The 26886-nt window shown below is 39.4% G+C and overlaps 1 protein-coding gene across 4 annotated transcripts in view; it reads left to right on the top strand.

The window, feature by feature from the left end:
• Positions 1-26886, top strand: part of LOC126298892 (probable medium-chain specific acyl-CoA dehydrogenase, mitochondrial) — a 213427-nt gene that overhangs the window by 27809 nt on the left and 158732 nt on the right. For all 4 annotated transcript variants that reach the window (XM_049990429.1, XM_049990428.1, XM_049990430.1 and 1 more), the window contains exon 4: positions 1089-1189. In XM_049990429.1, the coding sequence (XP_049846386.1) occupies positions 1089-1189 (101 nt within the window). The remainder of the gene's footprint in view (positions 1-1088; positions 1190-26886) is intronic.

The raw sequence follows: 26886 nt of genomic DNA, 5'->3' as shown, positions 1-26886 counted from the left end.
GTTCAACTGTTACTGCAGCCTCCACCATCTTCCATTCCTCTGGTGTAGCAAGCTGCATAAGCATTGTCTCCTTTGGTGATTGATCCACTACTGGGGCATCTCACACCCCATCTGGTCTTAAAATGGAGGTCAATGCACAAACTGGGCCAGTTTTGGCGCGAGGGGTTAGTGTCACCACCAGCAGACATCAGGTTGGATGTAAAGGAGCTGGTGTGGTTATCACAGTGGAATAGTACAAAATGCTTTCCAGAAGAGCACGTGTGAAGCATGGCATGGGCACAACTAGGGACCAAGGTAAATACCTGGACCAGAAATTCTTATGCAGACTTAGAAGCAGAGTACTGCACAAGGCAAAGGCTCAGTCTCCAGGCATTAATGTGCTCAGTTGTCAGTTGCCTTCACAGGTCATATGTTGCATTTTCCTCTGTACTTGTTCTCTATGTCATCTTTGGACCCTCTGCTCCCTGTTAGATTGACTAACTCATCAAGATTCTTTCCCTTTTCTGGGATTCAGCTCCCTGGCATGTAGATGTAGCTGACACCCCCCCCCCCCCCCCCACCCTTTTTCTGTCGGCTGGTATAGTTGCATTTGTGCAATCAGAGTGTCTAGTCTGCAGCATTGTCATTTCCTTACTGATATTAAAACTTAATTTCCACCTCTACTTATGGGTGCTATGCTTTCTATATCACACAGTGTATTTCAATGAGGGTGTTAATGACCTTTGTGTCAAGGTTTACCGAAAAGCACAGGCACATTTCTGTTATCTGTTAAAGACCTGGAACTGGGACTGAGCTGCTGGAGGACACAAGTTAGTACTACATTATCTAACAGTATCAACCACCACCTTATAGTTTTCAGATATTACAACCACTCAAGAATATCTGAAAGATAATAAAACTCTTCAGAGTAAGCCATCGATAATTTACTTGACAAAAATCTATAGAGCTGTGAAAATTTTTTAAACTAAATTGTATTCTAGTTATACATTACATCAATATATGTTAATAATAATATAAGTGATGGGAATATAGTTTTATTTACATTCTCAAATGTATTAAAGTTGTTAATATTCTGTTATATGTTTCAGGTGGTATGGATATGAGTGTATTTGATGGGTGTCTCATTGTTGAGGAACTGGCTTATGGCTGCACCGGCATCCAAACAGCTATAGAAGCCAATGGACTTGCTGTAAGAACATAACCAGTAATCTTAATAGGTTACCATAGTTTTTAGTATATGCTCATAATATTTATTGGAACTTATGGACAGTTACCAAGCTACAACTTTGAAACACATAAACATTCATATATTTCAGTTCTACTGGGTGCATTAGGATTTTCAGAACCTAAAAAAAACCAACATAATCACATAAATACATGAACTGTGCATTAAACTATTTGAACAACCTACTACCTGAAGTTAAAAATTGTTCTGTTTGCGTTAGCTATTTGTCATGACATGTAAGCCTCTCATAACATTCAGCCCAAATATTTTTATGAATAAGACCACTGAATTGGTCAGATTAGTTACTTGTAGACTATTGAACAATGGCTTTTGTTCATTCTAATTTTGTGAAGATCATGCCCTTTGTTGATGCAACCATTTCCTGAGAGCAGCTCCATTTGTTAGTAAAATTTCTTGCAGATATATGACAGCACTACAAATGAGAATTTTTTATATCATGCATCTAATTGCACTTTCTGTGACTCACTATGAAGTGTGTAACAGAGGATACCTTTAATTATAGGATGAATTAAGCTTACTTTCTATCCATCTTCAGGTGGAGTGTAAGAATGGATACTTGCTTGTACCTTTATGATATCACGAGGTCATTATACTGGAACCTGAATAATAATCATAGTTTCCACCCTGAAAGCTGGTTGCTGAAAATTTTTAAGTAGGTTTTCATGAGATATTAATTCTTTCTTTGAGTGCACACCAGTAAAAAGCTTTAAGAATTTCATTTACATTCTCTCATTATTCAAAAAAGCCTGTGTTTAGCCATGCTACCATCCTTTGTATATGCTTGATTAATCTGACCTGGTATGGATTCATCACATTTGAACAATACTCCAATATAGGCTGTACATGAGTTAAATAACTGATCTCTGTTGTAGGCAGGCTATTGTTTTTCCACTAGCTCACATCAAAGTTAATGTACTCATTTTACTACATTTCTATAGACATTATTACTCCCAATTTTCATTCATTTACATGTCACTAACATCTTTCTAGTCTTAAAATACACGAAAAATCATTTTACACTTCGGTACATTTACACTTTTAGTTTTTTTATTACATGAATGTCAAATGTTTGTTATTGTCAAAAGAGAGAGAGTGACAAAGCTTTCATGAAATGAGTATATTAACTTACAAATTGATTTTAAAAAAAATTATTTAATATTACTAGAAAATCCTTGATAGTCTTTGGTCTATTTTGTTTGCATTATACACAGAGAAAGAAAGAAAAGCACTACCCTTACCTATGTTTTCTTGTTTGCCACATTCCGTGACACTAGAGTATGCTTCTGAGCAGTATAATTTCTGCAAACAAAAATTTATTCAGATTCTCCATTATTGTTTTAAATGATATTATTACAGCTTAATTTAAAAAGCAAAGATAATCTGCCTATTTAAAAATCAACTAAATGAACAAGTTCCATAGATGCTTAGCAGAACTTGGTAATAACCACAATAGAAAAATTATTTTATTCTAAAATAATTATTTGTTGGCAAACTTAGTTATCAACCTAAGAAGAGAGAAACACTTCTCTAGTAATTAAAACTGTTGGCAGTAAACTCTTTTTCCTTACATGATCACCTTTATTTTTTCTCTTTATTATTCATAATGGACCTCATCAATACAACTGTAAGCTTACCTTTGAGATTCATTCCTTTACTTTTATTTGTCATTTTCATTGTTCATTACTTCTGTTTCACCCTGCTTTTGTATTGTCTCTCATTGGATATGTCACTGATTGTGATGCCTGGAGATGTGATCCTTGTTGGATGAAAAAGATGTTTGAGCCCTTGGCATGAATTTGAGATCTCTGCTTTCAGTATAAATTTGTGTATCTCGCTGCACATTTGATAGCATAGCACTGAATTCATGGTGCCTCAAAAATCAATCACCTGTCCCAATGCACTTCACAAACTGCTTTATTGTTCAGCCATAGTACAAATTCCTCCCTTAGCAGATTTGGAAATCACTATTTACTACAGCACTGCTGTCACCGGATCTGTTTAACTACAGCAATTTATGCTTACAAAACACATGTATGCTATATATCTTGGTCTATATTATCAGACATAGTATCTCTGTGCTTTGACTTTGTATGGTACAATAGCAGTAATAGTAATACTCAAGGAGATTTTGCCCTTTATACGTACATCAGCTTCCCATGTAGCTGAGTAAGAGAAGACTTTATTTTCTTTGTTATAAATGATTGATAGTTTTTAAAACACAAATAAAAAATAGTTTTTAACAATATAATGTAACTGGATAGATAAAAAATCTCCTCCTACCACAGCTTGGTGAGAACACACATTTAAAGGAAGGTGTTAGTAATGCAGAGCTTTCGGAGCCAGTGGCTACTTCTTCCAGCAGAAGGGTTGAAGGGGAAGGAAGAGGGGTGAAGGGAAAGGAAATAGAGATACTTAGGAGAAGGGGCAGAGTTCGGAAAAATTACTCAGAACCCTGGGTCAGTGGAGACTTACCAGACGGGATGTAAAAGAAAGACTGATTGTTGGTGACACCACTGGCCGAGATTCAAAAAACTGAGAGCTTGAACATCGGTCGCAGGGTAATGTGCAAGACGATGATTACTGCTAAAACATTTTGCAGAAGTCAATAACAGTGAAAAGCTAAGTGAATTGTATGTAACATAGGTGGGATGCACACAGTGGAAAATAGACAAGTCAGAAAATGGAAGATGTAGAAAACTAAAACATAGTGAAGAAAGTTCTATTATAAATGCTGAGATTTTACATTAGTAAATTAAGGCCAGGTGGGTGACAACAACCAAGGACTTCTTGTATCGTTAATTTCTACCTGTGGAGTTCTGAGAAACTTGGTGCCTGTTTCACCACATGTACCATCTGGATTCTTCCCCCAGACACAAGGTCACAACTGTCATCTTGTAGAGCATGCCCTGCCACAGGATATTGTGTGTTGTCAGTATGCACCCTCTACCTATGCCCACTCATCCAAACTGATAACTTGGTAGTAGTCATAGCAATATAAAAGGCTAAACAGTGGTTACATAACAGCTGGTATATGACATGTATCATTTCACAGGTGGCCCCTCCCTTTGATAGTATGTGATGTTACAAGGCTGATGTAGGTAGTAGTAGGAGGGTGCATAGGTCAACTCTTGCAGTGGGAATGGTCACAGGTGTCTGAGCCACAGGGGTGGAGATGGGTGCTGAAGGAGCAGAAGGTCTGACAAGGGTATTGCAGAGATTGCGAGGGTGACGAAAAACTATTCTATATGTGGTGGACGAAATCTCAGACAGAATGGCTCTCATTTCAAGGCATAATTTTAGAAAACCATGATCTTGTCAAAGTACCTGGAGCACACTGCTTGTCACTCAGTATTATCCTGGTGTTCAATTTATTAAGCAAAGTTGTTTTTTGGAGAGATCAGCAGTACCATGTAGGGATGTGCCATGGCACGGGAAGTCAGCCTCCACTGAATGTAATTACCCCACCAGCCCCATTTAAAAGCAGAAGTGAGAATGGTGGTGTATTGCCTTGAATGCTGAGGTTGTATGGGAGGGAACATTCAACATGGAAAGGATGGCAGTTGTCAAAATGTAAGTACTATTGTTTGTTAGTAGGTTTAATGTGGACAGAAGTATGTAGCTGGATTTTCGTGAGGACGAGATCAACAGCAAGGAATGTGGTACAGGATTCAGAAATTATATTTTGCCAGTTAAAATTCCTGAAATCTCTAAACTAACAAAGGCAGAGTGACGTATGAAATAACACGTCATATACGAGCTGTTATGTAAACACTGTCATGCTGTAGAGCATGCCCTGCCACAGGGTATTGAGTGTTGCCAGTATACACTCTCTACCTATGCTCAGTCATCCAAACTAGTAACTTGGTAGTAGTCGTGCCAGTGTAAAAGACTGAACAGTCATGAAGTCGGTGCCTGTTTCACCACACACACCATCTGGGTTCTGCCACCAGACACTAGTTTCTCAGAACTCCGCAGGTTGAAACTAGTGTTACATCATGTCCTTAATTTATGTTGATTTCTTCCATTTCAGTATTTTTAAGGCCTGGTGGATGACAAGAACTAACAGTAACTACACCTTTCTTCACTCCATTTTAGTCTTCTACATCTTTCATTTTCTGACCTGTCTATTTTCTGCTGTGCGCGTCCCACCTCTGTTACATACAATGCACTTAGGATAATATGCAAGACAGAGATTACACTCTGGTTAATTCATGCATGGTGTTTCATCAGTAAAGCTGTCTTCCACCTTTAAGCTCTCAGATTTCTAAATCTCATCTGTGGGGTCACCAATAATCATTCTTTCTCTCTCATTCTGTCTGGTAAGTCTTCCCTGTCTCAGGGTTCTGGGTAACTTCTCCAAACTCTACCCCTTTTCCTTAACATCTCCAGTTCCTTTCCCTTCACCCCTCTTCTATCCCCTTCAACCCTTCTGATGGAGGAAGGAGCTACTGGCTCCATAAGCTTGTCTAAGTAAAACCTTTTTTTATATCTGTGTTCTCCTACCACTGCTTGGTGAGTAGATTTTTTATTTATACAAAAAATATCATTTGTATTGCATAAACACACACTAAGGACATAATAACTATACACACAACCTGCTGTACAACTAAGTAACAAAACAAACAAAATGAAGTTGTATGAAACTTTATGAATCTACAGAAAGCAAAAATTTAAGCTAACTGTAGTGTGTAAGAATGTACTTTTGTTAGCTGGCCCAAGTTTCCATATTGTCTAGGATCTTCAGAGAGTAAGTTACAAATGTTGTCTCACACTAAGTCCAATAAGAGGGGCAAATTTTCAGAAAAGAATACATGTTCAGGGTTTCCTGCAGCCTCGGTTTTGCTGCCATGTTGATAACAGATGCATCAGTGTGTGAGTGAAAAGGTGTGGCAACTGGAAATGTACTCCACAGTTGAAGTATGTAGGGAGCAAAACGTCTAAATTGAATTTGACCCATATAGAGGCAGAATTTTAAGGTGGACCTGTGTGCAATGTTGTGTCCAGCCACAGTTGTAGGGAAATGGTCTTGGTCAAATTGTTGGCACTAAGTAATGCCCATTGGGAAGGAAAACCATTGACATTACCAGGACATTGTTGTCTGTGATCAATTGAGGAACTGATTCACAGTAATTAAAGAGTGACTATCATGGATATGTTTCAGCAGATGTGTATCTCAATGGGCAACACTCATTCTATGTCTAGCTTTCAGGTTCAGTATCACAAATTGTAGTCATGCTGTGTTCTATCATCACTGTCACCTGCACACAAAGGTGCAAGGTTTGTGGCATCTTTGGACCTCCTTGGGCATCACAGTATGGAAGACCTTGCTAGTAATTATGCAGCTAAGGAAACCATTGAGATATGGTTCAATCATTCCACACCTGCAATGAAGAGAGTATCTATAGAATGGAGACACATCTCCTTACCTCTGTGGAAGGAATGCAGAGTTGTTCCAGTAGCAAGGAAAGTCATGGCCACCATGTTCTTCAACTGCAAAGGAGTTGTGTACACAGAGATTTTGCTACAGTGCCCAAACATTAATGCATATTCATACTTTGCAACACTGACATCACTGTGCAATGGCATAAATAATAAGAGGTGTGGAAAATTGAAGCAAAGCTTATGTTGTGCATACCCTGTTAGGTGTTGCAACATGATGCATCTGCTTAGTGTTTTTGGTGGGAGGCCTGCAAGCACTTGCCATACAATCCAGATCTTACATAATGTAATTTCCATTTTCTCAGCAAGCTGAAAAAGCTTATGTGGGAGGAAAAGAGATTTTTCGACAACGGAGATGTTCACAGAATAGTTCTCAGATTTCTGTTGTTGAGTAACTGAGAGAGTATTACAACAGCCTGGTAGTTTCCCTTTGAAGTGTACTGCAGTACTCAAAAAAGTTGTTTTCTCTGCCATAATAATGAGTAACTTACTGTTTGTAGGCTCGTGCTTGTCTGCAAATACAAGGAGAATTCAGTGTTTGAGCTTTCATAAGAAAGTTAGTTGCAGGCTGCAGTAGAACTGTTGTGATACATGACTTCATTTTGTGTGTGTGTGTGTGTGTGTGTGTGTGTGTGTGTGTGTGTGTGTGTGTGTGTGTGGTGGGCATTGTTTGATGTACTGACATGGGTAATAGGGATGTGAGAATTGTGTGTGTGTGTGTGTGTGTGTGTGGGCATTGTTTGATGTACTGACATGGGTAATAGGGATGTGAGATTCTTCTGTGGTATTGTTGTGTCTGTATGCAAGACAGGATATGAGTAATAACTGAATACAAGGTGAAAATTTGGGTCTTTAAAGCAAAGCTTGACAGTGTTTCTCTAGCACTGCCAAGCTGTCCTCAAGGAGCCAGACTTTTCTTTCCTTACAGACACTAAAGACCTTTGGGTAGTGAGAGGGGGGGGGGGGGGGTTGAGAGAACATTGCTGAAAAAGAACAGTATTTCACAATTTAGTTATTTGGCACAAAAAACAGCTTTGCCCTGCTACTCAGACAAGGAAGAATCACCTCTAGATGTGTGTAGAGCCAAGGAACAACAAGGTTTCTGTATGAAACTAAATATTTCAGAGAAAGTAGGAGGAAGGAGGAAAGTCCTGCTGTTAAATAGTAGGCTGGAGGATAACACACATCTTACAAAGTGCACATGATTAACACTTAGCCGGCTGGTGTGGCCGAGCAGTTCTAGGCGCTTCAGTGTGGAACCGCACGACCGCTACGGTCGCAGGTTCGAATCCTGCCTCGGGCATGGATGTGTGTGACATCCTTAGGTTAGTTTGGTTTAAGTAGTTCTAAGTTCTAGGGGACTGATGACCTCAGATGTTAATCAAATGGCTCTGAGCACTATGGGACTTAACACTTAACAGGGGTAAATCATAACACTCAAGTCATATTCACGGAGTGGAGGCAAAAAGTTGGAGTCAGGATCAACTGTAATATGACCAAGTCTATGATGCCGTATGTTTTACATGTTACTAATCTTGCTAACAGCTAGGGCATGCTTAACTGACACAGCTTTAACCTTTTTTTTAGTTCATAAATGCCATTTAATTTTGATACAGAACAAAGTATTTTCTTTCAAACTAGTTACTGTTTACCAAATATATCTCCAATCAGAAATGCTATTCTTTTAGTTGGCTTAACCACTAATTTATTTCCAGCTTCTGCTATGGTTATGGAAGTAATAAGATTTTGCACCAGAAAATTTCAAACAAAAAAATTATAAAATGTGCTGATAATGTTGACTTTGACAACAGAAGTTCAACCCCTTATGTATATCCATTGGTAAAAATAATGTTTTGAGTCAGCCCTTTCTTGATATTGTGTGATATAATGCTCCAGAATCAATTATCCATTCATTCTGATTGAAATCAGACACATGAGGTGCACAAAACAATGGCTTGTCTGCTTTCTTTTAGCCCTTCTTTGACTGGTTCAACTCCTGGGAGTCTGGTCACTTCAAGTTTGTCCCCAGAAGTAAGAATAATCATTTTATTTTCTTCTTTCCTTGTTTGGAAAAGCCCTTTTGTGATTTCTTCTTTCCTTGTTTACTAATACAGCATTGTAAGAAATCACAAAAGGGCTTTTCCAAACTACCATAAACTTGAGGTATTCTTCCACAGTTGCATTTACCAACTTTTCTCCTATGTTTTGTGATGTGAAATTGGTCATTGATTGTACTGGACTCTAAGAAGATGATGCTCGAACCAGGTTAGCACCATTCTATAATCTTCTCAGTGGCAAACAAGTTTATTGTCTCCACACTGAAAACTTTTGGCATACTGAACAAAGTTATGCAGTGACTGTTTCTTAGTTTCACACGGTCACACACTTATTGAATCAGTGATGTTGAATTTAAATTGACCTGTTACAATAGAAGGGTAAGTTAACTAGTCCTCAACCATCAGGCTACACCACCAACCTAGTGACAGTTTCAGTGGTAACACTTATCATGAAACACCTTATCTCATAATTCACAGTTTATAGATACAGGAAGTTGAAAACAGTTTTTTTATTAAAGTCACCATAAAAATTTGGTATGAAACAGACTGTGTTTGTAAAAACAATTATGTAGTGCAATTTGGTACTATGTTCACTAAATGCAAACAAAAATGTCCTGTTATGTTCTCAATGTGAGAAACAATGTGGAAATATTAATTGTTCCCAAATGTGACAGCTCACAGACTTCTATATTGTTCAATGGATAAGCTGATGCAAATAAGTATGTCAAACTGTTAAAAGAGTACTTTATAGGCACTGACTTTACTACATAGTGTGTTCTTGGGGAGTAAACTGAACATTTTTGGGTGAGGCAGGCTGTTTAACAGCTTGTGTATGAATATCTTTGGATTTTGAAAATATATATTTATTCATAAAGCTGTATGGTTGAAATTTACTAAAGTGAGTGTGCTATATGTTGAAGCAATAATTTGTCTGACATAATAAATAGTCCTGTAAACTTTTACTTTTTTTAGTTTAACAACCATTTTTTATACTCTCAATTAAATATTTGCAAGTACAGCTGCTGCATATGAAATTATGATAAATTGTGCTGATTCTTAATTAGTGGCTTAATTGATTAATGAAGGGTTCAATTTAGTCCAGAATGCTCAGGGAAACAAAAGTATAGTGCTGAACTTGGGTATTAAATAATGGACAAAAGGCAACAGGAATGTTGGGTGTTTCCAGACTTAGCACTAATTAGTCTCAGGAATACTAAAACACATTACTGCATAGTAGGGAGTCATAGCTTTCTAATTGCAGGTGTCAGTACATAAATTTTGATTGAGCTAATCAGTAGTTTTTTATCATTACACATCATTATGATAATTTCTAATATGCATTACTTTTAATAAGATTTCCAGTAAAACTAAACACATAACTATAATCAAAATTTTGAAAATTATTCTCAGAAAAATAGATCTGCATGGACTATGATCTGAGCAATAGTTAGACAGATTTGGCAATATACTACATATACACAATGCAGATAAATAAGTTAAAAAAAATAAAATATATTTTATCTTTTCCTCATTTTTTTTTTATTAATGGGAGAGTAGCAATAGCAAATGGAATACTTTTATTTTCCAGGTGGGTAACAAACCAAAGTATAACTTTTGGTAAACCTCACAGCATAATGTGAAGAATTAGTCCATCATCAACTGGTTTGTCCATGCTCTGTAGTTTGTTGACTACATCCAGAAAATGAGTTTTGTAATTCCAAACATTTTCTTCTGATCTGGATGATGTGGTGTCCAACAGTGCATCCCAGAGATTCATCCAACAAATCTTCTTCTTACCAGCAAGCAGGTTTTCAGGGTTCTGCCTTTGTTATTTTCCCATATGTGCATACAGGAATTTATTCACATGTAGAAAGATGAATGTCCATACATCCATTTTGTTCTCTGCATTCATAAGAGCACTTCTAATGCATGAAAAACTATGGGATTATGCTATGCGTATGATTAGTTTCATCACAAACTTCCATGTGTGGTAACGATCCTTGCTATTTGGCTTTGGTCACATAACCTAATATACTTTTCAGTTATTAATTGTCCTGCGAGCAGGACATACACTTTTCACTGCACAGATTTACCATCCTCAAGTCATAACCTGTTACAATGTGCTTGTGTTTATGATGGTATGGATAAATAACAATTACATTGTTCGTAATACTTGCATTCACACAATAACATTACATTGTTTATGTAGATGACAAAGAAACAACGACATAAAGATGATAATCCTCCTCCTTATATATGACTACAGCACAGATGAAATAAAATGCCAGATTACCAACATGATCTAAGTCTAGTCTGGATTGTAATAAAGAATGAGAATCTTGGGCTCTCAATAGCTGAAATTCGAAGTGATAGGGTGGGCCATAGGAATTCATAATAATGCCGCTGTGGGCAGGAAGTAGTTTATATTTCAGTGGCCCCAGTGAGGGAAATTTTTTGTGACTATTGGCGTATGTGGAGCAGTGATGATAGCAGCAGCAGCAGCTCTCTGGGCAGGGATCTCATATCTGGACAGTCTGTCAAATAACCAGAACCTATTCCCTCTATAATAACTTTATGCAGAAAGCATTACATGAGCTTGGAAACATGGAGCTACTTTTGATGTGCAGCATGTGTTATCTCACTGCGACATACCAATGTAGGAGCACAGGTGCCATGGAGTAGGGGAGCAGCAAACTATCACCATAGAGATCTGGCCAAGAGCAAATAATTAATTTGCACCAATAATCAGTAATTGTGTATTCACTTAATTTTGAGTATCTGGTAGTATAATCCTACAGCCAAGTCCAAGTTTCACAGCAGTCCACTACAGCATGAAACACACAATGTGATAGGCAGGATGTGATGGTAGACTCTGCTCTCTCCCATGACCAATTGAACTGTCCTTTGGCTGCCATGTGACTGAACTTTAGCTGTGCTAACAGCTGCCAACAAGAGAGACCTCAGCAGACTGGTTAATTATGCACATCTGCCACATTCAGCCTCTGTCATCTTGTGCACCTGCTACTGGTGTCCACAGAATTCTTGAAATGTGTTGCCAGCTATCACTAGGTGCCCCCTTTGGTGGTATCTATTGCAATGACACCACATTCCTCCCCCTCCTCCCCCCCCCCCCCCCGAAACTTTGGAACCTGTGCAATTGCCACTACACAACAATGGTGACAATGTGGGAGGAGAGCAATATACAGGTGGCAATGAGGAGACAGTAGCCAATGCTCAGGACGATGCTGACCCTCTGTCCATGCCCCAGCATATGCCTTGCAACTGAATGGAAGCACTAGCTGAAAATCCAGCCAGAGGGTGTGCCACTACATTCTGAGGTGAAGGACCAGCTGAGGAGAAGCGGGATGCAACAGCTGGAGAGGCATCCGCTGCAGCCCCATGGGCAGTCGGGCAGTCATTGGAAAGAGTCATCAGGTAAAACTTATCTACCAAGTAATGAAATTTCATCATAACCCCCTATGAGCTTCGTGCAACTTTGTTGCACAGGATTGGTTTGGTAGACAGAATTTGCTTCAAAATTGCTGAACAGTTGAAATGTATTAGCCTAAGTTCTCACACTTTCTACCAAAAAGATATGTCCATGGCCAAAATCACTGGCTTGTCAGGATCAAAATGTACAAGGCAAGAATCAGTGAGAGAAGCATGGACATTCTTCTGGCATTAGTGATGCCAGGGAGCTACTATTTTGTGGTGTTAGGAATAAACTGGATGTAGTAAACGAGCTTCCCCAACCCAGATTGTAATTTGTGCACTTTGCAAGAAGATGGGAGGTCACAGATAGCAAGCAAATGCTACTGTAATGGATGAACACTTTAGATGTTGATGTGATTTTCTTTGACTGTAAATGGGACATGTCATTTTTGCTTGTTATGCTTCAGGTCTGCCACTGATGGCACGTGAAACAGAATGTGAAGATTGGTTGCACCCAAAGAACAACATATTAGCGAACAACACGACATTGGCCAAATACGTAGAACAAAAAGGCACAATTGCAGTTAAATGCTCCAAGTAGTGCTGAAATTTCCATTCAGCAGTGCTTCTCCACCAGCCATATGTTAGAATCGTGAACACCCCAGATGGGCACAGCTCCGATATGATAGTTTCTAGGGGAAAGGGGGGGGGGGGCTGTCTAGACCTGGACATATGAATCACTATTTATACAGTATTTTCAATATTTGGAAAGATAAGTATGCACAAAAAATGCCAGTTCTGTCCCTATTAAAATTCTGCATAATACTGACTTTGAAAGATAGACACCTAACTACAGTATATTTTGTCCTTTCCCTGAGAGCAGTGACCGTTTATCCAGAGGTATTTGCAAGTAAGCCTAGCACCCAATGGATAAGAATCAATGATAGTCTGATGGTACACTGTAGCTTTGGAATCATAGCACCTATTGCAGCTAGCCGGTCGGCATCATCACTTGTAATTCTGATGAAGCCTTCTGGCAGACAGAGGTTGTGCACTACTACCATTGTGCCACCATGCATAAATGTCCTGTGCCACCTTGTCATAAATAGCATATGAAAAAGGACAAGCTCTACAAAAGCACAGCTGCACATTGTCCTTCATCATGATATAGGCAAAGCTAACAGTTTTACTGCTCATAACTTCCACCAGCTAATCATGAATGTCTTCACACAGTTTTGCAACACTGCCCTGAGGTTAAAAAGAAGTAACAGAAAGTACATTCTCCTTGACACATAGCCCAAACAAATCAAATTACTCCAATCCAAAAATATTTTCTCTGATCTGTGAATAAAGCACTGTAAATGTCACTGTCTTTGTTAGTCTTTGGAAAGAGGCTGGAAGGCTACAAGTACTTAAAACAGTAATGTCCTGGTCAGTATAAGCAGTAAGTGTAGAATGAAATTTGCCAGTTGGGGGCAGCTGAGCAGTTCATTTCAACTAGACACAGGTGCCTCCATTATATTGCTTAGTTGTTGCACTTTTGAACAGTCTATCCATCACTGACAAGTGTAACAAAAAGTTTGTTCACCTGATGTTGCACTGAAGAAGAGATACATCATGTGATCAAAAGTATCTGGACATCTGGCTGAATATGACTTACAAGTTCGTGGGACCCTCCATTGGTAATGCTGGAATTCAATATGGTGTTGGACCGCACTTAGCCTTGATGACAGCATCCACTCTCGCAGGCGTACATTCAGTCAGGTGCTGGAAGGTTTCCTGTAGAATGGCAGCCCATTCTTCATGGAGTACTGCACTGAGGACAGGTATCGATGTCGGTATTGGAAAGATGCTGGAAGGCTACAAGTACTTAAGACAGGAATGTCCTGGTCAGTATAAGCAGTAAGTGTAGTATGAAATTTGCATGGCTGGGGGCAGCTGGCATGAAGTGAGCTTTCCAAAACATCCCAAAGGTCTTCTATAGGACTGAGGTCAGGACTCTGTGCAGGTCAGTCCATTACAGGGATGTTATTGTCATGTAACCACTCCACAACAGGCCTTGCAATATGAACAGGTGCTTGATCATGTTGAAAGATGCAATTGCCATCCCTGAATTGCTTTTCAACAGTGGGTAGCAATATGTGATAGTGTCACACAAACCAACAGGGAGTACAAGCCCCCTCCATGAAAAACACGACCACGCCATTACACCACTGCCACCGAATTCACCATACCCAGGCCCTGCCATCAGATTTCCACATTGTGTACAGTGAACGGTGGAAAAATGTTGTGTGAAGTGATGCATCAGTCATCCAATGTTTACGCTACATACACCAAGCAAGGTGTCATTTGCTCAAAAGCCATGTATCATGCCAGTAAGTGCCAACCACTCGACCAAGAAATCCACATTTTCTCACCTCCTGCTTTCAGTGGATCCTGATGCAGTTTGGAATTCATGAGTGATGGTCTGGATAGATGTCTGCCTATTAAACATTACGACCCTCTTCAACTATCAATGGTCTCTCTCAGTCAACAGACAAGATCTGCCTGTATGCTTTTGTGCTGCCCATGTTCCTTCACATTTCCACTTCACTATCACATCAGAAACAGTGGAACTAGGGATGTTTAGGAGTGTGGAAATCTTGTGCACAGACATACGACCCAAGTGACACCCAATCACCTCACCACTTTTGAAGTGCATGAGTTACACAGAGTGCCCCATTCTGCTCTCTCACAATGTCTAATGACTACTGAGGTTGCTAATATGGAGTACCAGGCAATAGGTGGCACAAGGATGCACCTAATATGAATAACTTATGTTTTTGGGGGTGTCTGGATATTTTTGATCACATAGCCATAAAGTGAAGTAGTCACATACACTAACATGATGCTGTTCTTCAGTGTCAACATTGTTTACTAAAGGTAACATAAAATTCCCTGAAAGAGAATGTGGCTCATTTAAGTAAGCAGTGCTTTATGTTTCTGTAAATATACTGACTGTAATTCAGCACCCAATCTTGTCCCTGATGAGAGGAAACTTGCGTTTCCTGTGGCAAGCACAGGCCTGTTCAGTGAAGGCAATGAGCCTGCTATCTCACATTCTGTTTACACTGCTGTTTGTGCTGTTCCCTAACCGGCCACAGTCAGTAGGCCACAGCAGGCTGGCCAGGGGTGAGTCTATTGTATTTTGCTGTACTGCACTGCAAATAGGCGCTACCTCAAAACTGCAGCAAGTTATGCAAATTATAGGCTATAAGGACTCTTGTGATAGTGCAACAGACAAAGAAGAGTCAGTGTATTTAAGAATTTTAATTTGATCAAAAAATGAGAATGTTAAACAGTACCTTACACCTGAAGTGCCATGAAATGAACTTCCTACTGGGTGAGATACACAGACCAGTCTTCTTTCATCTCACTGAATTCCTGAAATGGCAGTGCAAATGGAAGTTGTGTAGGCTGCTGGCTGCCGGAGCTGCTGGTGATGCCTTCAGTGCCACCTGGGCTACCAGGAAGTGATTGATGGTGTCCATGTGTTGAGGCATTTATTGGTTCTGAAACTGAAAATACTGCATTAGATTAAATGCTGACTGAGAAGCAGGCATTTGAGGCCTTGGAATTTGCTGCACTGCTATGATACCAGTATCCAAGTATAGCAAGAAAATGCACTCTTGCAAATAAATGACAAATAAGAACACACACAATTGGAAATAAGTGCTGATCAAGCAAAGCAAATGCAGCACAGGAACCAGAAAGTAAATGCAAAACAGGCAAAACAAAAAACAGCAAGCATGTGACAGAATAGCCTTCTGTTGCACTACTTGACTATCACTCTTCTACCACTCTTCCTTCATGGATTTAGTGGTTTCTGGACACCATTTTCTTGCTTTGTATTTCACATTACTGGAACTTGACAACAGTAGAAGGATGGAACACAAAAATCGCCAGTGCCAGTTGTGGTGTGCTTTCATTAGATATCAATGTAGGAAGACAGGTGGCCAGGAGTAGAGAAGCAGCAAACTGACACCTTAGGGATCTGGACAAGAGCAAACAATTAATCTGCACCAATAAGCAGTAACTGGATGTTTACCTAACTTTGGTACTGCAGTAGATTGCTGTAAAGATTGATATAGGATTATACTACTGGACTGACTCAAAGTTCAAACACACAGCCTGACAGTATCTTCTCCCATCCATGTTTATCTCAACTGTTCTTTGGCCACCACATGGCTGAATTTTATTCAGGCTGCAGAGGTCATTCTTTTGATCAGTCTGTGGAGGCCAGACCAGGTAGGTGCACATCAGTGGTCGCATTATTGTCATGCATGACTGCTATCAGCATCCGTAGAATCCTTGCAGTGTGTTACCAACTATCACTATGTGCCACCTCTGAAGGTGCAAAATCTGTCTTTTTCCTACTTGAAAGAGAGTCCCAGTAGGAGTACAGCAGCTTCTTTATCGTCCTTCCAAAAACCAAAAATATGTTTGTCGCAATTTATAATTAGAAATTAACTTTGCATCTTCTGCAGTTCAGAACAAAATACAATTCTGTGAATTTAACTCCACCTAACTCCCTGGAGCCAGGACTAAACACTGAAATCACTAACACTCAAAGAAAGCTCTTTTCCAATGCAGAAGCCTTGTTCTTCGTGTTGTTCTGTCATTGCCAAGAGCACGCTGATGGGAGCTTAACTGAGGGACTACAAGCAGCCAGTGCATGAGCCAGCCACTCTCATCAATGGGAACCGTCCACAGTGATCCCTGGGTTTCCTTAAATAGCTGTTCCCAGGAAGAAATGGTATGACCCTAGTAACTGATGACCAAGTGTAGGCAGCCAGGGATCTCTTGCTGTTGCCTGGCAAGGTACTTTATTGTCTGCAGCCTGCACTGTCTGGTGGTCTGGAGGTATACTCGAAAATCCTGAGTGGCTGCTACAGACATGACTTGAGTGGTATAGCCATCATGTGTGTTGCAGATTGTGCCCCTAGGCACCATAGCAGAAGGTATGGATTGCAGTGACACCATATAACAGCCTAGTCATGGTCTGCTTAGCGGTTAGCAGTGTCTTCTAGATTACAATAAAGGGTGAGAATTTTGGTCTCTCAGTAACTCCAACAATCAGTGCTAGGATTGGACTATATGAATCCATAACAATGTGATCATGGTTCTTAAGAGGAAAAAGAGCGTGTTCTAGAGAATATGACCATTTTATATACAGAAGGACAGAGGGAATTTGTTAGGGCTATTAAATCAATTAAAATTTCACATACAGGAACTTGTTATTGAAGACAATGATGTACACTTACGCACCTAAACTATTACAGAGCAGAAGCCTTAGGAAATATCCTATCACTACTGAAATTCACAACACTCTAAACTGCAGTAAAGGCATTTTGTCAAATCATGGCCTCCAAAGAACTTATTGAAAAGTGGCAAAGTTACATTGGTAATCAACCTTAGGGAGATCATGTAACAAGTAAATGATGAACTGGAAGAAAATAACAGCCTTGAGACTGTTATGACTTTCTCAAAGTGTGGATTAATAAGAGTTTATCCAACTACAATCTAATGCACTGCTTTCGTTTTAAATGATTTTGATATATAATTCTCAAATTGTTCTCTGGGCCACCTTCATTTACCCCACCCTCTGAGTTCCAGGGTACAAAGAAACACAGCAGAGGAAATAAAATACAGTGCTAACCCGACAGATGTTGAATGTGACCACCGTTCACTCTTGGCACTTTTAGGCACTGGTAAGCAAGGTCAAAGCTGGACTGCTGGAATTTGACCTCAGCTAACAAGTCTAAGAACTGCAGTAGAAATTTAGTCTGGTCATGGCCCTAGCTGGTGACCCATGTCACCTGATCTGTCAGTGTGGGATTACTTTGTGTGGGGAGCCCTTGAATCTATCAGACGTGAAGATTGTATAAATGTGCTCCAAAGTTTGGCTAGCTGTATGGGCAGTTGCTCCATCCTGTTGGAAGTAACTATCTTTTCCTTATCTGTTAACGCTGTCACAGATGGTTTCATAATCACATCCATTTGTCTAGGCCACTTTTATATACCCCACCCTGTACAAGGGAAAGCCACCATTAAAACAATGTTTTATACAGTAATTATTTACTGTGATTCTTTTCTTATGTGTGTATTTAACTAGCTTATATAATATCAAAACATTTTCTTCACAACTTAGAAACTAATCATCAAAATATATGTTTTACCTAAGAATTCTTCAGTTGTATACAATTCGTTGTTTTTTAGCCAGGTTTGCAATGTATTCTTATATTTATTTAGTGGTACTGTACGAGCTGAGGATGGTAACTTATTGAAAAATTTTATGCTTAAATACTTAGTGCCAAGCATGTACATATATAATTGTCTGTCATTACACCAAGAGATTTAAAATAATTTCTGCAGGACTCTCTGGGTGCTAACCCCTCCATGCACTTGATTGCTTTCTCCTGCCATCTGAAAATAAATTCAGCCCCTGGGGAGTTACCCCAAAGCAATATTCCATATTGCAGTTGGGAATGAAAAAAAACATAGTACGAGTGGATGACATTTGACCTGACCTGATGAGTTTTTTTTGGTCTTGGAGAACCTTTTCCGACCCATTGTGAAGACAGAACCTTGGTCTCAATATCAAAACTGTAGACCCATGTCTCATCACCAGTTATGATTCTCTTAAGGAACATCTCATTCTCATTTGCACAATCTAAAAGCTCTTCACAGATAGTGAGGTGAAGGTCTTTCTGGTCTTGACTCATGAGCTAGGGGACAGACTCAGTGGCAATACGATGCATTCCAAGATGCTGTGTCTGGATTTCATGACGCGATCTAACTGAAATTTTACAGTCTTCTGCAATCTCTTGGACAGTCAGTCTTTGACTGGTACAGACAATTTCATTGGCGTTCCTGACACGAGCATTGTCAGTAGACGTCGAAGGGCATCTTGAACAAGGGTCATCTTTAACTTCCATCCAGCCTTTTTTAAACCATGTGAACCATTCATAACACCAAGTAAAAGTTAAGTACTCATCACCTTAGGCTTTCTGCATCATGGTGTGTCTCTGTAAAGGTTTTCTTGAGTTCCATGCAAAATTTAATGAAGACGTGTTGCTCCTCTAACTCTGTGCCATACAGTTTGACACCTGAAAATTTGCAATGTTCCACTCAGTATAGCACTGAACAATAACTAACACACATACAACAATGAAACTTCTGGCAGTTACACATTAAACACAGGCATGTGCAGGGATTCCAACCACATTTCACTACAACACACCATTGGCCTGAAATTACAAATGTTCCAGAATTTTTTGATCAGACCTCATACATCTGTGTCTGCAATTGCAACTTTAAAGGCATAGTTGTAATTGGCATGCAGGCAGATGACACCCCTACACTTCACTGCAGCAAATGGCCTCACAGCTCTTGTGCATCTGCTACTGGATGCATCTGCTGACCCCAAGAGCAGAAATGACTTGGGGCATATGCCACTGCACTTGGGGGCAGTGTGGGGCGAGGCACGGGTGGCAGTTGATCTACTACATGCGGGGGCAGACAGTGCGGCCAGGGATGGTGGGGGAAGACTCGCCCCGCCCCGCCCCTACCCCCGCTCCCCCCCCCCCCCCCGCCCTCCCCCCTCTCAGCTGGCGGATATGCTGAGACAATGCTGAGATACAGCATTATACATCACACAATTAGTTACACCAAATGTCTTAGTCTTAAATAAGCAATACAAAAAATAATCTTTTATTCACTCATTTATACCTAACATTTCGTGCTGCATATCACTACTCTGGTAACACCATGACAACTGCAACAATGAGAGATACCTTTCATGTTGCGCTTTCCATTTACCTCAAATTTGGATGAGAGGGCATTATTCTGAATTTTAGAATCTCAATAAGGTTCTTGGGTCTTGTCTTTGCTATTCCAGTAGTAAGAACATGGATGCAAACAGAACAAAGAAGGAGCAGCTATAACAAAATACTGAGTGCCTTTGTACCTCTACATTTCACATCACAATCATCTTTCTCATTCAGAAAATGCAGTCAAGATATTTCCCTCTACATTCTCGTTATTCTCTACCCTGCCCTCAGCTAGGAAAAGCTTGGGCAAAAAGAGTAGCAGCAAACAAGAGCTCCGACATTCTGATTATAAGACTCTAATAACATTTAGTTGTGAAGCTTCTACACTAGAAATAGAAATACTTTCAGATGAACTTTGACAGCTATGTCTGTCCGTGCAACATCACGAATTCCACTACACTGCAGAAAAAGATGAGCGAAAAACCTAGTACTAGCTGGCTCCTATTCTTTAGCAGACTGTGAATTATACAGTGTACATTTGGAAAAATTAAAATTAACACATAAAACTCAATGTACATATGCCTTCATAAGCTGCACTCAATGATGTGAATAACACAGTATTGCAGTCATCAATATTTCCAAATTAATAGCACTTTGTTTTTATCATCTTCAGTTTGGAAATGGATGTGATACTTCCTGTAGGCATATGATCCTTCAGTAACTACAGGGATTTGTGGATGCCTTCCAGCATGGCTGTGGATGTGCCCTTCTGAAAAATATTTCTGGTATTGAGTTTGTGATCCTTATTTCAATCGACTTTCTCAACAGAAGGTGTCTCCCAAGATGCATTTATTGCTATAATAAATAGGTTTACACCAAGAATTACACAGTGCTGAGAACCTGGAGCAACAACTGAACAAAGAAAATTCGTTGACAAATATCTAAAGACTACACTAAACTCCTTATTGTAGAAGAAATGTATCAGCTACCTCTGACATTTTGGAAGTTGAAAGTGTGAAGTGAGATGGTTGGTTTTCAAGTCTCTACAGAAAAAATATTTTTGTATATTTCATGTTGCACTTTCCATTTACGGCAAATTTAGATGAGAGGGCATTATTCTGAATTTAAGAATCTCACGGTTCTTGGGTCTTGTCTTTCATAGAAGGTTATCATGGCTGCTGCTCCTTTGTGGTGTGAAATGTAGAGGTATGAAGGCACTCGTTCTGTTCTTACTACCGGGATAGCAAAATACTAAGTCTCATGGTTACATAGTGTCTGGATTAGCTAGACCTTCTTACTGAATGATCTTGTATATGAGGAACCTTAGTATCTATGTTGAGATCAGTGTCATGCTTATTGCAGGCTTCAGCCCATTTAGTGTGCTGTCCTGTGTTGCAATTAACAAGCCCTCAAGATCTGCTGAGCTCACAAGTTGATTGCAGCCCACTTTGCTGGACAAATCAGGCTAGCTGGCCAGTCTGTTGGGCCACCAGCCCACTATATTTTGTGCTCTGCTGATGGGCTCTTCCAGCCTATTGGCTGTTGTAAGGAAGCCTAGTATTTGTCCACAATCTTCTAAACCTTAGGGGAGAGAATGACTACATGAATTTTTCCCGTAACTTTCCTTTCTTGACTTGTCTTAAATAAATAAATAATGTGAGTGATGACTAATAGTAGGAATTATGTAGTATATTTTTTTTTTAGGGGGCAGGGCAATGAGCAACATACTAAAAATCTTGACTGGTGGGATCTCCGTGTGGGAGGTGGTGAGGGGTGTAACTGTTTAATGTTTTCCTTGAATGACTTGGATACTGTGACCTCTAGTACAAATGTTTCCTAGCACAAAATTAAACTACATTAAATTTCATTCAGGAAAAGATCTGTTCATTTTTTTTCTAGAATTAATAGTTTCCACATTGTAGCAGGTGGAAAAGTCACAGATTAATAAAAAAATATTGTTTTAATGGTATGAGGGTCACTCAAACATGTAGAATAAAAGATGTATTTTAAAAAAATAGTGTGCATTTCTTTTGGAAAGTTTTACGGTGTGTAGATACATCCTTTAGGAACAATACCTTCATTTCTCTCCATAATTTCGATTCCTGTCAACTGCGTTACACCACCTTAGAACCAGCGTCTGTGTACCTGCATGGTAAAATTCTGGACCAACCTGTTGACGACTCCCTTGTGCAGACTGCCAAACAGTGGCTCCATCTTCAAACCTGGTTCCACAAATAGGGTCTTCCAGTTTCCCAAGGAGATGATAGTCACATGGAGCCAGGTCAGGACTGTAAGGCGGGTGTTTCAGTGTTGTCCATCCCAGTTTTGTGATCACTTCCATGGTTTTTTGACTGACATGTGGCCGTGCATTGGCATGCAACAGCAAAACATCCTGCTTTTGCCAATGTGGTTGAACACGACTCAGTCAAGCTTGAAATTTCTTCAGTGTCATCACATATGCATCAGAATTTATGGTGGCTCTGGAGTGTGTGCAGTATGAGGCCTGCCATTGCGATGACAATCCTCAATATTGCCATGCCCACTTTTATCACGTAACCTGCTTGCCCACTGACTAACTGTACTGCAATTGACAGCAGCATCTCCATGCACCTTTTCAACCTCTTGTGGATGTTTCCCACTGTCTCGTTTTCACAGCACAGGAATTCTATGACAGCACGTTGCTTCTGACGAACTTCAAGTGTAGCAGCCATCTTGAAGACATGCTGTGGCAGCGCCACTCATGGTAACAGGTTGAACTAAGTTTGAAAGTTTACAGTGTGTAGATACATCCTTCCCACTTGTTTTCACACATCACAATGAAAACGTATTTTTACAAAAATAGTGTGCATTTCTTTTGAAGTGACCCTCATATAAAGTTTGTGATTATTGTTAAATGAAGATGGTTCAGAACAAATATTAAATGTGTGTAGCTCACCTAAGTACAGTACAACCATATTAAGGGATCAATTGTGTTCTTGCTGGTCTAACAGGATGGTAGGAAAGGAGGGGGGGGGGGGGGGGCAGGGGTGGAGGTTAGAATCGCAAAGGAAGGTATGTTGGCAGAATGTTGTCATGCACTTCCCTACTTCATAGGTCTGCAGACCGAAGAGCAAGAAGTGATGAGTCCCCAGTCTCTTTACCCAGCTGCATCACAAGAAGCAACCACAGGATGTTTCACAAAGTTATAATGACTCTTCTGCAGCTTACCTTATGAATCACTGCTGATGCAGTGTGCAGACATGCCTGGAAGGTGTTTATTTTCTGCACAGTGCATTAATACTATATGGGATACAATATGATTTCTAGTAACAGTAACACAAGAAACATATATTGACAGATTTGCATAAATTTCAGCTCCCTGTTGTATGGCAGTTATAGCGTTATTCTTAGAAAGGCAACTGTCCCCACCATGAATTCTGTTCACTTTTTGATTTAGGGAGACTGTACCTCCACTGCATTCTCTGTCCAGTTCTCTTATGTGAATAGGCAAAATAACTTCTCTGTGCTAATGTTTATATAGTAGAATAATTATTTTCAGTTTATTGATTGAGTACTGATTTTCAGTTTTTAAGTGAGCTTTATTTAAAATACATTCCTACAAACAATGGCTGAGAAGCACTTAATTCATAAGTGTTGTGTTGTCAGTGATCTGTGTTGTGATGGTGGGAAAGGGGTTGGATTGATAGATGTGCCATGTTCCTGCTGTCTATACTGACAGTGTATTGTAAAGCCATGTAAACAAGCTGTGGTCAGCCAGTGTTGAATTAATGAAGAACCAGAAAGTTGTTCTGCATATCTCACCATTAACTGTGTCACTGATACACTGCATAAATCTCTTCCATTCAGGAATTGCTGGCATCTATATAGCAGTCTGTAGTGAGTTGAACAACTCACCGAACTTTCACAGCATATCTGGCAAGGCAGATATGAATACATGTGTTGGATTGGTACTGATCACAGTGAATTCTGTAACAGTAATCTGATGTTATTTTAACATAAGATAAGCAACACATATCTGAACTACTTTAACACATAGATGACCTGCTGCTGTTCCAAAGTGCATCTTCAAACATTGTCAAAACAGATGCTGTGAAAAGCATTCCAGCAATTGGTAGTGAAGGCAATGAAGCCAGTGCTGTCCAATACATATTAACAGCATGTCACACTTGAGGCAGGCTGTTCAGTGTGGTAGACAAATGACACTCAACAGCTGGAGCTGTATTTATTTGCAGTTGTTAAATGTGCTATTATGTAAAAAAAACTCAACAGCTGGAGCTTTTTTAACATAATAGCACATTTAACAACTGCAAATAAATACAAACTTAGCTCAGTGCAATTAGTTTACAGACAGACTACCTTCCAAGCATTTCTCTCATGCAAGTAGACATAAAGTGACAGTTCAGCAGTGCTCATGGTAAGGGATTTGTCATCCTCTACAGCAGCTGCACCATTCTACTGGGAAAGACTAAGAACTAATTTCCCTTCTAGCAGTGTACAACTGTACACAGCATTTTACATAGGACCAGTCCACATCCATTCTTATAAAGTATTTTTTGCATAAAATGATCAGTTGTGACACATCCCTGAATATTGACTATTACTCAAGGGACCCCCTATTGCTAACAACTCTAACAATGCACATTGAATGATTTCAGATATAGAAGACAGAGTGGGGCATATGCTCATACATTAATTATTTTCTGAATTATTCAATAAATGGTCAGGCTTACACATATACAACATAATGAAGTGTGAAACATGCATTTTACAAAGTATCAATTGAAAAATATCCATTTTTAACACATTCACCTCTAAGAATTGCCATACATGTCACATTACAGCTGTTATACAGTTTACAATAAATGTTTGCACAAATGCAGTGAAGTTCACAGTGGGATATTCACTCTTGGGAGAACGTGTGTTGCTTTCTGAGTGCTTCTGCACATTCCCTAATGAGGGTAGCAGCATCCATGATACAATTAACTGGCCACCAAGATTGTCATACCTTATGCTATTAGGTTTTTTATGGGATGGGATGAAGCCTGAGATGTACAAATCAAAAGGTGAATATGCTAGATGAACTGCTGGGTTGCATTACCTGTATTACCATAGCTAATCAACTAATTAGGACAAGACAAATGTGTGTGTACCATTAGACCAAAAACAAATGTATCATTGAAACAATTTCGAATACGGCATATGTCCATATGAAGTTTTTTGCTTAAAATGAGTTATATCTGTGAATACTGACCATTCCCCCTGGTATACCCTGCATGTACTCCTTGCAGTGTTACTGCACAAACACATCTGAGGGGCATTTATTTTTCACAAAATGCATTACGTTACCAATGATTCATAAGGCAAGCTGCGGCAGTGTCAGTAAAAGTTTGTGGTCCTGCACTTCCCTCCTTCATAGGTCTGATAACTGAAGAGCAAGTAGAAGAGTTCCTTCACTCTCTCTATCCCACCACATCACAATATGGCTACCTCCCTTCCCTCATGTTCCTACCTTCCACCAACACCACTGTCCACCCTGTTACACCCCACAGTTTGTACTTAATCTAAGCATAGTAGAACCATATTAAGGGATACACGATTAATATTTGCTCTTAACCCTCTTTATTAAACAATAATCATAAATTTTATACCATTAAAACAATATTTTTAATGATCTGCTATTTTTCCATCCACTGCAATGCAGAAACTATTACTCCTAGAGGAAACGTGAGTATTACCTTTTAGTAGGAAATTTAATGTAGTTTAATTTTGTGCTGGCAAGTAGTTTCATTAGAAGCCACTGTTTTAGAGTTACTCAAGAAAAACATAAAAATATGTCCTTTAAACACCCTTGTCCCACGCTCACACCCTACTGGTCAGGAATTTTAATATGTTGTTCAAAATATTTGTACATTGGTAGGGGTTTAAAGACATGAACTACAGAAGCTTTTTCCCCCAATTGAACTTTTTGGTCTTTGATGATTGGGCAATCTGTGCCAACGGTTTCTTACCTTGTAATTATAAATGATTCCACTGTGCTAAGAATAAAACGTCTTTACTTATGAGAAATAAGAATCTAGTCAGAGAAAAATATACAATAATTGTTGTTCCTGTCATATACATTCTTCTAATTAGTAAAAATGCCTTTGTTGATCCTTGAACTAGCTGAAGGTAAAAAAATATAAACTGGAACTATGGTGAAGCATACAAGCTCAAACATTCATCGAAACTAGTTGTTACCCTCCCCTTCACAGCTAATTGAAATAACAATAAAATAGGGTAAATCCTGTGCTCTGCAGACAGATTCAGAACAAAATGCATCAAGATTGACAAGTTGGTCCAGCAAGTAAATTGTAAGTGTGCAATGATGATCTGCTGAAAATCAGTGCCTCTTAATTTTTAATATGAGAACTCTAAAGGCTTTTTGAATAAAACAAACATTATTAACATACTACAATGTCATTCTTCATATCTACATGTTTATTTTTCACATATGATACCATCACTGTAGAATGTTTGACATTATTGGTGGCCCATCCAATTACCATTTGTTTCCAAAAACTTAGATAACATCTTTGAGGATTTCACTTTGATCATTGTCCATACAGGCCTGACTTGGAGCCAAAACTTCACCTCTGCTTACATCACTTCACCACTATCAATGACAGTGAATCCAAGGTGTCAAATTCATGCAGCTCTTGCATGTGGTCTGGCATTGTCATGCTGAAGGAGAGGATGCTCCCTGTGTGGATGAACTCTTCAAATTCAAAACTTGATTGCAGAATGCTGTTCCTCACATGCCGACATAGTTACATTATACACCACCATGTTACATGTTACAATTTGGAGCCCTATACTGGCAGAGGGCTGCAAACATGTAGACTTCAAGAATGAAGATCTAGAA

This window comes from Schistocerca gregaria, chromosome X, assembly GCF_023897955.1.
Source record: "Schistocerca gregaria isolate iqSchGreg1 chromosome X, iqSchGreg1.2, whole genome shotgun sequence".
In the NCBI taxonomy this organism is placed as follows: Eukaryota; Metazoa; Arthropoda; class Insecta; order Orthoptera; family Acrididae; genus Schistocerca; species Schistocerca gregaria.
The sequence above is the reverse complement of the archived record's forward strand: the minus strand, read 5'-3'. Positions and strand labels throughout refer to the sequence as shown.